This window comes from Crassostrea angulata, chromosome 3, assembly GCF_025612915.1.
Source record: "Crassostrea angulata isolate pt1a10 chromosome 3, ASM2561291v2, whole genome shotgun sequence".
NCBI classification, from domain to species: Eukaryota; Metazoa; Mollusca; class Bivalvia; order Ostreida; family Ostreidae; genus Magallana; species Magallana angulata.
Window position 1 is genome coordinate 2,804,240 of NC_069113.1, and position 13,527 is coordinate 2,817,766.

At 32.7% G+C, this 13,527-nt stretch overlaps 1 protein-coding gene across 2 annotated transcripts; it reads left to right on the plus strand.

The window, feature by feature from the left end:
- The first annotated feature begins 4 nt into the window (after positions 1 to 4).
- Positions 5 to 13,127, plus strand: LOC128178014 (transcriptional repressor protein YY1-like). Of its 2 annotated transcripts, XM_052845002.1 has the most exons (10): positions 6 to 511; positions 6,504 to 6,654; positions 7,383 to 7,421; positions 8,053 to 8,110; positions 8,230 to 8,388; positions 8,734 to 8,903; positions 9,217 to 9,267; positions 11,985 to 12,020; positions 12,114 to 12,166; positions 12,269 to 13,127. In XM_052845002.1, the coding sequence occupies exons 1-9, from the start codon at positions 67 to 69 to the stop codon at positions 12,151 to 12,153; spliced, it is 1,149 nt and encodes a 382-aa protein (XP_052700962.1). In that variant the 5' UTR covers positions 6 to 66; the 3' UTR covers positions 12,154 to 12,166; positions 12,269 to 13,127. The 2 variants fall into 2 exon arrangements, with proteins under 2 accessions (XP_052700963.1, XP_052700962.1); XM_052845003.1 differs by lacking the exon at positions 7,383 to 7,421 and having other exon boundaries at positions 5 to 511.
- The last annotated feature ends 400 nt before the right edge of the window (positions 13,128 to 13,527 follow it).

Genomic DNA, 13,527 nt, shown 5'->3' on the forward strand with positions numbered 1-13,527 from the left:
TGACTCAGAAGTAACTACGCGATTTGACCCCAGCGAAGGTATCCCCGCCATTGACGTGAAATCAAAATGGCGTCCGTCATAGGCTCCGAAGTAGAGATTCAAGAAGTTGAAGTCGAATCGATCCCGGTTGAAATGCCAATAGAGACAGTTGAGACAACAGATGAAACAGTTGAAGTTCAACCTATGATAGCTCTTCAACCACTCCCAGATGCACAGGAGGAAATCGTTTTACAAACAAGAGAAGAAGTTGTAGGTGATCCAAACGATCCAAACCTCGTGTATGCTGATTCTATACCAGTGCCTGCCCCTGAAATTGAAATAAGTACAGAAGAAACACACACATTGAAGCGAGGTAGAGGGAAAAAGAGAGGAGCAAAAAATCGTGGACTTTTAAGCGGTTTAGGCACTGAATTGACTCTCGACTCCCCGTCGTCAGCTAAAAAATGGGAACAGAAGCAAGTGCAAATAAAAACACTGGAAGGAGAATTTTCGGTTACCATGTGGGCTACAGGTATTTTATACTATTTTCATTTGTTCTTGATGCATATTGTACATTTGTTTCGAATTTAACAAGATACAAATAGACTGTATCGAGTCGAAAAATAAGTTTGCGAATAAAAGAGGCCAGGTAGCTTGAATGACGTCACCGTTTCAGGCGCCCCCGAGATATGTTCGTTTTATATCCATTTTACCCCATGTCATGCTAACCATTTGTCGATTATTTCAAAAATCGCTAGATAATCAACTTTGTTTTGGTTTTGTGTCGGCCATCATGTTTTGCTGGGCGCCGCCATGAAAAAGAATATGGCGGTGGTAGAGTAATGGCGACTGGCGGCCATTTGTATCGGGTGCTATAAAACTTTGCAGAAATTCTTTGTATTTTCTTGTACGAGCAAATTCTATTTTTACGGAACTCAAAAGCTTAGTTTTTTTCCTTTTGATTTATGATTAAATAAAGGTATAAGGAGCTTGGATAAATCATTGTGAGCGAATGCATTTTGGAAATGGGAGATATTGTTGGTTATCAACAATATGGCTTCCTTCTCGAAATCACCATCTTGGCTCAGGCTCAGATTTTGTGACGTCAGATGTAAAGCGTCCAATCATAGCACAGAACAATTATACAGTGATTTCTGTGCATAAACATTTTCTTGTGTACTTTGATACACATGTTAAGAGCATGTCTACGAGAAAACCATGCAAATATGGAAAAAAGCTGCGACAGCAAGTCTCAAGAATGAACAGAATTTTATCATAGATTTAAAGGATACCCATCTAGAGTCAGATATATGATGTTTGTTTTTGCACTGGATGTTTCTATTTATAGTAACGGCCAGTATTGCATTCTGGTTAATTAGCCTCTAAAATCCAGAAAAAATAAGAGAAAAATTGTCAAATTCAGTAATTAATTACAAAATGTATAAACAATGTTTGAAAAAAATAAGACTATATTCTTAAAGAGGAAGTTCAAACCTTTAATCGTTGCATATTTTTTTTCATATATCAATATACACCATGAAGTCCCAAGGGTGTAAATGTTGGCAGGATGCCAAGAAATGATAATTATACATTTTTGTCAATTTTTCAGAAAGAATTTCTCAGAAAATGGCACATTATTTTTTGAAATTTTGTGTTAATAAGAAAATGTTTGATGTATTGTTACAAATATATAAAATCCATCTTTGGACTCTCAAGGACTAAAAAGTAATAAATTAACAAAAACATCCCATTTTCAAATAAAATAAAAATTTGTTGGTTTTTGAAATTTTATTTTACAAGCGATCTTGATCCACTGAAGTCAATATTTGTAATTAAACATGAACAAACCCACCCTATTTTGCTTTTAATTAAAAAAAAAATAGTGGATATCATTGTTTCTCATAGAATTCTTATTCATTACATTTGCATTTCATTACTACTGTTAGAATTGTCTCCCCTGTTGCGCTCTTCTGTAGAGAAGGTAAACTAGTCAGAATGTTGACAAAGCTTATACAAGTTCAAGTTCAGGCTACATGTGTAAGAGAAATGCTGTGAGTGTTGTTAATATATGTTATGATATTGAATGATTTTAATTGCACAAAAATTGCCCCATCTTGTTAGTGTTATTCACTATATCACATATTGAAGTTTGATGGAGACTTGTATCTAGTCTATAAACTGCTATTTTCTGTCCCGATATAATTAAGCAGCACATTTGGACGAAATTTTAATCAAAATATACATTAAACTTGTGATAGAAGTACAATTAAAATAGATAAAGGGGAAATTTTCCAAGATAATCTCAATCACAGATTATCATATTTTGCTCGAAAAAATCCACAAAAACGAGAACTGATTTTTTACAAAGATTTAATTTATAATGGGGTATGACCTGAGCGTAGCCTGGTCACACTAAGATTATTCTTTCTATGTTGAAATAATTTGGAATTCACTAGGAATGCCTCGTGCAATTTTTCATCGTTTTCATCGGTGTCTGTTGCAATAGACATCACATTTCTATACGTCGTGTACATTTCACTGGCCATCTAAAAACTACCCTTTAGATGTTGAGGTTAGACTTCATGGAATCTTGAAATGACGGGGAGGGGGCCAGGCTTTTTTAAGTTCTTGAGAATGTAACACAGTAAGTACATCTGAAATTAATAGAGAGGTCTACTCCCTACCTCTCTATTAGCAGTTTATCTCCTCTTGGAAAAAATTAAAGTTTGTACAGTCGTTTTACCGGTAACGAATATTTGCCAGTATCAAATAATTTTTAGAAAAAAAAATACTGCTAAAAGACGAAGGTAAGCTTTTGAAAAATCCTAGCTAGGTAATTATAATACAGAAATAAATATTCTATCAGTGTGTGAAGTTATTTGACATTTGCACAATTACCGAATTGTTTACAAATTAAAAAGGTGACCAGGTATGAGCTGCCGGAAGTGCAAGGCAGAATAAACGAAAGTGTGAAAACAAATAAACCTAACTATGAAAATAAGTTTGTTATTGACCCCTATTTGGTGGATAATTAGTAATTATAATCCATTTAATAAGATAATGCATTATATTAGATAATAATGGAGCTTTGAATGAAATTACGACCTCAAATAGAACCACGTGTAGTTTTCCTACTTTCGGTTCACTGCAATAGAGGCATTATTTCGCTCGATATATTGATAGATATACGGGCAAAACAAAGGCAAATGAAAATTCCTTACAATCAATTACTATTATAGAGTGTTTTCATGAAAATTGAATTTCATAAAGTAACGCAAATGAAAACTGTTTAATAAATTCCAGTTTCAATTTGACAGGAAAACGGTATGATAAAAATAACGATCGTATTATTTGTTTAAATGACATATTCCCACAATTATTTTTCTTTCTTCATTTATAAGTCTATTAACATGTACCTCTAGTACATTTTTGAAATTAATTCGCCTCCAAATATCCGGTCAGAAGTAATAGAGGCACTTGATTCGATACTGGAAAACGAATTCGAAACTAGGAAAATGGAGGGGGTGTTGAAATTACTATCTCCGTAATTCATCCTTTATATTTTCGGAAGTTTGATACTACATTTTAGAAGGACAAAGAAATGTGAATTAAACAAAAATAAAAACATTTGGAATTCCGATAATAATAGTCGCATGCACGACGAAACCGCATACTAATTCGTTACCGGTAAAACGACTGCACCTTTTCTTAAAATTAAAATATAGTTGTAAAGGAAAAAATGAGGTGTTAGGTTACCCTGTCCCCCGGGGATCTCAACCTGCGAAAACCACATATGAATATAAACATGAACTACCGGTATAAAAAAGTTATCCCAAATATTAAAATAGACATCATAACTTGTTTTTGTGAGATTGTTATTTGGGATGTTATTTAATTATAACCCATCATAAGAAGACCTGGTCCCAGAGTTATGAAGCAGTCTAATAAAAAAGCCAAATTTTTTACACTCTCTTATTGTCTTGTGATTAAATAAATTGAAAAAATGAAATGCTAATAAAATGTGTCTCTATATTATATTACGCTGATATTCTGCTGATATTTACTAATTTTAAGCGTAATGTATGATGTATCATATTTTTTATTAACATTTTTTCAGGCTTGATATCGGGTCCCTCTACCCCTCAAACAATAAAAGTTCAATCCTTTATACTGTCGGACAAAAATGATTACCAAATCTACCTTATTCTATGATCATTTAATGTGATGGACGTTCATTGGCAATTGATACCACACCACTTCCACATTTTTAAAAATATTCTGTTAAATTCAACAAAGATATGTTTAATCATTTTTTTTTCATGGAGGTGATCCTTTTGTTTTTTTTTTTGTTTTTGATTGTTTGCTTGTTTTAGGGGGTTTTTTTTGTTGCTTTTTTTTGGGGGGGGGGGGGGGGGCTTTGAAATTTGGTCCTACATCCTGAATTAAAAAATCACGAGTTCAAGTATAAAAAATGAAAAGATCAATACATACATGTAATACACGCAGAGAGAGAGAGAGAGAGAGAGAGAGAGAGAGATTGTCAATCTGTGGTAAACAATATGTAAAATTACACACCAAAAGAGCCCGGCTTTAAGTATTTCAGTACTTTGAATTTTGTAGTTTTGCCCCTGTAATTATTCATTTGTGTATCTAATGGGCACTCTGCGTGTCTTAATGTGTAGCACTGGCAAATAAGTCCACTTCAGCTTACATGTATATTCAAATTCCCATTTTCCCATGATTTCTCGTGTTTTAATGACATTGATTTAAAAAAAAAAGCCTGAAACATGTTGAAGCAATCCTTCAGTTCAGTAAAATATTGTTTGGCTCGCGAATATGTCTGTTTTTTTCCCCATAATATACATGTTACAATGTAAAGCTAATGCCAAACTACAGATTCTGGAGAGTTTTAAAAGTAAAAAAATGTCCAACTTTAAGACAATATATTTGCAATATTATTGAGAGTCCAAAGACAGAGTTTTGATATATTGTAAAGATAAATGTCCTTATATAACTAGAAACAGATTTAGTGAATTTAAAGTGCCATTTTCTGACTTTTAAGCATTTAAAAAATGTATATTTTCACAATTTTACAAAAAGTTGGAAACATGCCAGATTTGTGACCTATCTGCACTTAACAGAAAGAATATATGGGAATTCTCACAAAATGAATTACACAAGTGTACCTTGTTAGTGTTAACTCTAAATGACTTTTTGAATTCATATTTAAACTAAACTCAGAATTCTTAACAATAATTTGGTGAATTATACAAAATTTTATTCTTAAAAGGGTCAAAATGCTATTTTTAGTAACAGTGCTGCAGAACCAAGTTTAGACTGACCACATCAAAAAAATTTTTATGGCAAATTAATTCATATAGATGCACACTGTTACACACAAAATATGAAGTTGATCAGAGAACCTTGCTCCCACCACCTTTTGCATGGTTTTCTCGTAGACATGCTCTTAATGTTATTATGTATATATAAATGGTTAAAGAAAAAAAATAAATAAACATTTAACATAAGATTGGTACCAATTGCTCAAATGGGTTATAATAGTATATCCCGAATGCAAATAAATATTTGCCAAAGAAAAAAAAAAAAAAAAAAAAATTTGTGTTATTTTGCCAAATATAATTTAAAGGGACTTAGACACGATTTGACTTAATATTTTCAAATTTTATTTTTCCATTTTCAATGTTTATACTGATAAATATAGAAATTTATAATGCTATGTCAAAGTTTGAAAGGCAAATATCAAGTTACACCGTAAGCAAGATACGGAGTTCATAATTCTTTGTTTTGTAAACATAGCTCGAATATTGTCATTTTTTACATTTATGTTGTATTGGTGTAAGTTTCAATCAATTGTTTCTTTCTTTTGTTAATAATAGTATTTATGAAGATAATGAATTAATTTAGATAATTTTTTACTTGTCATTTTGTCTACAAAATGGTAATTCTCTACATTACATTTTTGTAAACAACTATAAGACTCGAGCTTTGTGTACATAACAATCAATTCTTACCTCTGTATCTCGCTTATAACTTGACTTTGACATTCAATATTTTGGTCAATCATTTAAAATGCACCAGTTAACCATTTTATACATAAAAAAATGACGATAAAATTTTTGATCTCAAATCGTGTCCAATAGAAGTGAAATTTATTCAACTTATGGTTAAATTTTGTTGTAAAATTTGCATTTTTTGCACTTTACACCATTTGGAGTATTACAACCCAAATGCATATGGGCTGTTTTAACCCATTTAAGTGATTGGTCCCGAAATGGTATAATAATTCTACATCCTATGCATTTCAATCACTTTGCAAAAGTTTATTATTTAATTTATACCATTTAGTTTTTATAAGAATACACAGTGTGTTAAATACTACATTTATAATTATAGTTACCATGGTAACAGAATCAATTTAATTACAAAGGTGTAGCTCGGTGTCAGACTTAAACTCTTTTAAAATTTTGTACCTTATAATAGAAGTATTGAAATACTTTTTGTAGGAACAGATGACAAAATCAAATTGGAAGAAGATGCATCAGTATCAGAAACAGATGCAGATTTCACAGAATACATGACAGGCAAGAAACTGCCACCAGGGGGCATTCCAGGGCTTGACCTCAGTGACCCCAAACAGCTGGCAGAATTTGCAAGGTATTCTGTTCTCTTCAAGATATTCTTTTTATCTAGCTTCCTTTTGGAATGTAAACGATGTAATCTGGGCTGATAACCTCCTCCACGTCACTTAGATTTTTTTATCCTAGGTGTTTCACCATTGGGAGGAACCATATGATAAATTTGAAATTTAATAGATTTAGTCTATTATTTCTTATTTTGATTTTATTGCTATTACCTTAACAAACAATACAACTGGCATAACCACCAAATGTGTTGAAATGACACATGATATGATAATTGGGAAGATGAAAGGAAGGGTTAAGCTTACCAATTTTTGAGAGAATAATATCCTGTGTTGGACATCAAATTTGAATTAATGAGTAAATGGTGAACACATCTAAGGATGCATAGGTTGAACACCCAAAGATAATTTGTATAATGAATGTAGCAAGGAAATGCATGAATTCTAGAATGTTTTATTTTTCTTCAGTAAATTACAAGGCTGGCATGAACGTTGTGTGTGGATGCAATTTGCTTCACTTCTTTATTTATCTACTGGGTGAATGCTTTGGAGTGTTAGAGTTTTGTATGAATAATATAATTGTTATTATCGATTCATTGAAGTAATTTTCTGTAGTGAAAGTGTAAGGTAGACGAGAGGTTAGGTTAGTCATAGAGCACCTGTTTGGGTGCAGGTGTCCTTGAGTGCTGACACAGGGAGACGTCTAGTAATGATCTGTTTTGTTGTTGTCTCCTCTTTTCAGTCTCCAGCACAGGGACACCACTCTGCTGCAGCACTCAAGGTATTTATCTCACCTGGCTTCTGGGGACCGCTTTCTGTCTCTGACCTCCTCTTCACACCCCCACTCTGTATGCTTCCTGGGGCACCGCCTCTGTCACTGGACTCACTGCCTCACTTTGTTTGGGACATTTTCACACTAAAATATCTTATTCTTTTATCTCTTAACGACAGTAAAGAATTTGGGAAAAAATCGAAATGAGTTACGAAAAAAGCACCAAAAAAAAACAGAGTTAGGTAAGAGTCAGTGACAGGAAATCTCTCTTTAAAATCTTCCTCTAAGTTTTATTAATCAGTAAGCACACAGTTGTTGTAGACTATGACTTTATTTGCTACATCTGTTGTCTTCTTTCTGCTCATTGGCAAGATAGCCAGGATGTTTAATGTTGTTCTTTTCACTCCTAACTCTTTAATGTCATAATTATGTTAATGAATTGATTCTTGATATAGAATGCAATTGTATCTTGTACATTGTTAGTAATATTTGTAGGACATTATTATGCTATATTTTTTAAAATTTAATACATGTTAATAAAATATATCTATAAAGTTTATACTGATAAAAATCTGGATAATTTCAACTAACCAAGATTTCCTTTCAAACATCCTAATCTTGTCAATGTTTTGGATTCCAGAATTAAGCCCCGCAAGCCAGCCGATGATGTTCCCAGAACAGTTCCCTGTCCTCACAAGGTAGATATAGCTCAGTTCTCTACTAAATAAAGGGACAATATGGTCTTATTTTCCAATATTCCTTAAGACTATGTGACAACAACAATAAGCTATATCTTTAGTTACGTTTCACTTGACAGGGCTGCAGCAAAATGTTTCGAGATAACTCGGCCATGAGAAAACACCTGCACACGCACGGCCCTCGAGTTCATGTTTGTGCGGAGTGTGGAAAGGCGTTTGTAGAGAGCTCCAAACTAAAGAGACATCAGTTGGTTCACACTGGAGAAAAGCCTTTCCAGGTTGGTACTTATTTAGCTTTCAATACAATACAAAAATCCATTGGGAATTTTTTTGTAGATTTTTGGATTGCCATTAAGGCCATAAAGGAAACATTTCTCAGGCATTACAGCATTGGCAAAATGCTGTGGCATTAATTAATAATAATGCCATATTGAAAAGAAAAATAACTTTAATTTTGAGTCATAAAGAAAATTGGGTTTATCCCTTTTCAAGTTATACAAAGTAAATCCCAACCTGCTGCATTATATTTTAAAATTTGTAGCACCCGAAGCTAAAGGTTACTAGGGAAAGGAGGGGCCTTAATTACACAGCATTACTAACTGGTTGATAATTCTGTCTTGCAGTGTACGTTTGAGGGATGTGGGAAGAGGTTCTCCTTGGACTTCAATCTTCGAACTCATGTCAGGATTCACACTGGCGACCGCCCATATGTCTGTCCATTCGACGGATGCAACAAAAAGTTTGCCCAGTCCACTAATCTGAAGTCTCACATACTGACACATGCCAAAGCAAAGTAAGTGTCCAATTGTCTCCCATGTCATAGGGGATACCCTCTGTAGAACTCAACAGGATGCAAATCACTGATTTGCTGCATTCAGGTGGTAAACTATACAAGTAATGAATTTACTTGGTTAAGTCCGTTATCTCCCTATTTACTCTCAGATTTTGTGAGATCAATTCTTAAAAACTGTCGTATTTTCCTTAAACCACTTCCATTAAGTTTACAATCACCATGAGTGAAATTGTAAAGTATTAGACATCTTGACATTTTTTGAAAAACACACCATTATTATTATTATTATATGCTTGTTTCCTGTTGACTTCAGCAATGTGATATCAGTCCAGTTGGGGAGTGACAGTAACAGCAGTGTGGACCTGTAAGTACAAATCTACATACAGAATATGATTACATCAACATTTTACAAATTTACATACAGAATATGATTACATCAACAAGTCTCTACTTCAACAAGTCTCTGATTACATCAACATTTTACAAATCTACATACAGAATATGTTTACATCAACAAGTCTCTATTTCAACAAGTCTCTGATTACATCAACAATCTCTGATTACATCAACAAGTCTCTGATTACATCAACATTTTACAAATCTACATACAGAATATGTTTACATCAACAAGTCTCTATTTCAACAATCTTTGATTACATCAACAAGTCTCTGATTACATCAACAAGTCTCTGATTACATCAACAAGTCTTTGATTACATCAACATTTTACAAATCTACATACAGAATATGTTTACATCAATAAGTCTCTGATTACATCACATTTTACAAGTCTGATTACATTAACAGAATATGATTACATCAGTAAGTCACTGATGGCATTAACAAGTTTCTGATGGCATTAACAAGTCTCTGATGATATTAAGGTATCCGATGTACAATTGAGCCAGAGAGCTCGGGATTTTCCGGGATGAGCTCGGTAGATTACGGAGCTTGAAATAAATTTTCAAAAAGTCGCACTATTTTTGATCTGACATAATAAACGATAAAGAATAAACAATTGATGCATAAAGTCAAGCAATATTTTTTTTTCCTTGATTTTAAAACGATTTTTTTTAACTTATCCCCCTTACGCTGATTGTGACGCTGTAGTAGCTTTACGTCATTTGCCGTTGTATGACGTTATTTTTTTCCCGCGGCGCTCTTGCAATAACGTGAAGAAAAAAATCCTAATTCATAGAGTAAAAGTTGCAGTACACAAGTCACGTATTTCGTCGAAAAGTACTGAGGAGGTCGTTTTTAAAATCATTGATTTCATAGATATTGTGACTGTGCATAACCTGAATTGGGGTAGTCTGTTAATCGTATGGCCCTATTCAATTTGTTCAATTTTTTGTATACCTAATTTCATTATACATACAGAGTGTTTCGGACCTAACATTTGTATAACAGCGTATTTCCTACTAACTACTTTTAATAAGTACCATGCATACGGATTTCGTGGCTAAAATGCTTGCACACGTTTATTGTAATTATTGTGTTAAAACATCTCCTTGTTATTTTCCGTAAATCAAGTTAACAAGAGTCAAATAATGAAATTTCTAATCATTGATTTATTTTTTCATCGGGATTCCAAACAATTTTCTTCTCTCGCATTTCATATTACATGTATGTGCATGAACGGTACATTTTTTACTTTTTCAAAATCGCTGGATTTTATATCATTCAAATAATACTATTAGATACTGATTCCGACTGCTTTAAAGTCAATTCGTTTCATTCGAGATTTCATTGACAGGTTCAGCCAGATAGCCGATGTCCGATGCATGTTATGTGTGGTATTTCTACATAATATTATTGTGTAAAAAATGCATGCTCATTACACCATCACAGCGTCATTTATGGTTGATTCATATTTTGTTATAAATGTGTAAAGCATGTTGATGTATTGTGCATTCCACAATTGTACCGATACGGAAACATCGTAGTCAGACTTTATCGACAGTCTCCATTTTAAAACTGACTTAATTTTTTTGTTAAAAAGGATACAATTTTGAGTAAAAGATAACACAATATATATTGTTTTCTACGAATAAAAGGTTTGGAATGAATTCTAATAAAACATTTCACACGGTTCTTGCACGCACGGTTAAAAATCGTGCGAGTCGTCATGGTCATTGTAAAAAAAAATTAGCAAAAATAAAAAAAGATATTGATAAAGGTAATCAATTTATTTAAAACTTAATTTTTATTTAAATATGTTAGTAATATTTATTTGATAAATATTATTAATGATTACACATGTTTTCGTCAAAGAAAAGAAGTATTTTACCATGCGTGTTTTGCAGAGCTAGAGTTACTTCCCCATAGTGATTTGGCGGGAAAAACATCTATTTTTAGAAACTACATATCCTTACCTATCAAACGAGTACATTGAATATATACCTTACCAGGCATCATTTTTTGGTCAATTGTACATCGGATACCTTAACAAGTCTGTGATGGCATTAATAAGTCTCTATTTACATAAACAAGTCTCTGGTGGCATTAACAAGTCTCTGATTAAATCAACATTTTACAAGTCTGATTACATTCACAAAATTCACAGTAAACTTGAATATGTAGAAACTGAAAGCCAAAAAATAGGACACTCATGCTCTTGCCTTTTTCACTCTTGGTTGTTTGTATTACATCATCAGAGCAACAAAGTTTTACAGTGTTTCAGAAATGTTATTCTCTGCTCTTTATCATACTAAAACAGCAACAAGCAAAAAAAATATACTCTTTGGATATACTGTTTGTTAATGAGATCACTGATGAATGTCCATGTATTTGTATATGAAAGATGACATTGGTTTTAATTGTATTGTCCATAATGAATGATTGAAATTCAAAATCCCTTAAAATGAAATATTCTGTGAAGAAGTTTTGATTTCTGACAAAGTATTGTAACTTGATAAAAAAAAAAAGAAGACAAAAACTACAACAACATCGAGTTACATGTAATTCAAGATGTTAAAGAAAATTTTTTAGTTACTCAATTAACTTAGAATAAGTGTACTAGTAAGGATGATGGGCTTTCATAAATTCAGATGACCTAATTATATTTATGTATTTCTGTAGAAATCAAGCAATAACGTACCAGCCTCCCTCATCACAGTAAGTAAACAACAGTTAAAAGTTGATGAATTTTGATTTGATACCAAGATGTTATCTATGTTAACTTATTGATCACTTCTTTATTTTTTTCAGAGAGACAATGTTAATAGGGTATGCATATGAGGAGCAGTGATATTCATTCATAGGTAAGCAACATTTTAATTATAATCATAAATCAACAAGTATTTTCTGTAGCTTTCTCTGACAACAAGCCATTCCGTTTGACTCAGTGCAATTGTTTCTTTCAGATTATTTAAAGAAAATCTTTGAGACTTTGCCCAGTGCTAGCAATGACTGAAGGACTTGCCTCAGTGAATTATTGACCTTCAGAGGGGTCAATCTGTGAAGGCCTTGACCTTGAGTGTTCAGGCCCAGTCAGCCTTGTCATCAATTTCTCATTTGTATTCATTATTTATTTTGTTGTTGCCCTGTAGATTGTACTCTTCAGAGTGCCTCTATGACATTGGAAATTGAAAATCTGTATTCACTGTTTCATGTCATCATTTTGTCATGGTAATCTGATATTGTGTACTTTGTTTCAAAAATAAGTGTTCTCTGTAGAAAATTTTCATTGAAAATGGGAGATAATCCAGTAATAAATGAAGCCTGGCCTCATTTGATGGCAGTGGATGCTTCATTGGAACTCAAAGGGATTCAGAAACTAACATACCACTTCTTGCTTAGACATGAATACAGATGTACCTTGGCCAGCCCTGTGCTTTCTCTTCACTCCCAGAGGCTGGTTTTTGTGCAGTTGAAAAAGCAGCATTTCTGATACATGTACATGTTGCATCATCATGTTTTAATGATGTTGTCTGTATGTATGTAAAAAGTATAAGAATGTAGATGTGCTAATTAACAATTTCATTGTACATAAATAGTATTGTCTCTAAATTTATCAAAGAATATGGCAGTTTTAACTATTCTTAAAACAGAATATGACAAATTTAGCAAAATCTGTCTGATCACAGAAATCCCATTCTAAATCTGTTATAACTTTTATTGGTGCCACTGCTCTTATGTACTGAAATATATACGAAGGGAAGCAATAATTAAGAATTTGTCGTAAGTGGTCTTCTCTTGAAAATAAATATTACAAAAACTTAACTTGATGTGGTTATCTTTAAAAAGGAGACAAGTTTAGTCCTGTCATCCTGAGGCATGTAGCATACTTCAGAAGTGTTCCAATGTGTGTTGGAGGGATATAATGTCTTGGTGCCAGTAGAAATTTGCCATCGTTCGTTTTAAATATTTTCCTATTTATCGTTTATTTATACAATGTATAATGATTTTTTTGTAAGACACAATTCAACATCTAATCGTCCAAAGAAATATGGTAATTCTGATATCTCTAAGCCAGTTTGAGAAATAAAGAGGAGTTGGAAGAAAAGGCAGTGCAAAAAGAACTAGGTACAGTTTCAGTCATATTTTGCCCTGTTTTAAAATGATTTTAAAAGATATCGCCAAAAATGAAAATTTAACATTTATTTACACAAAAATACCCATA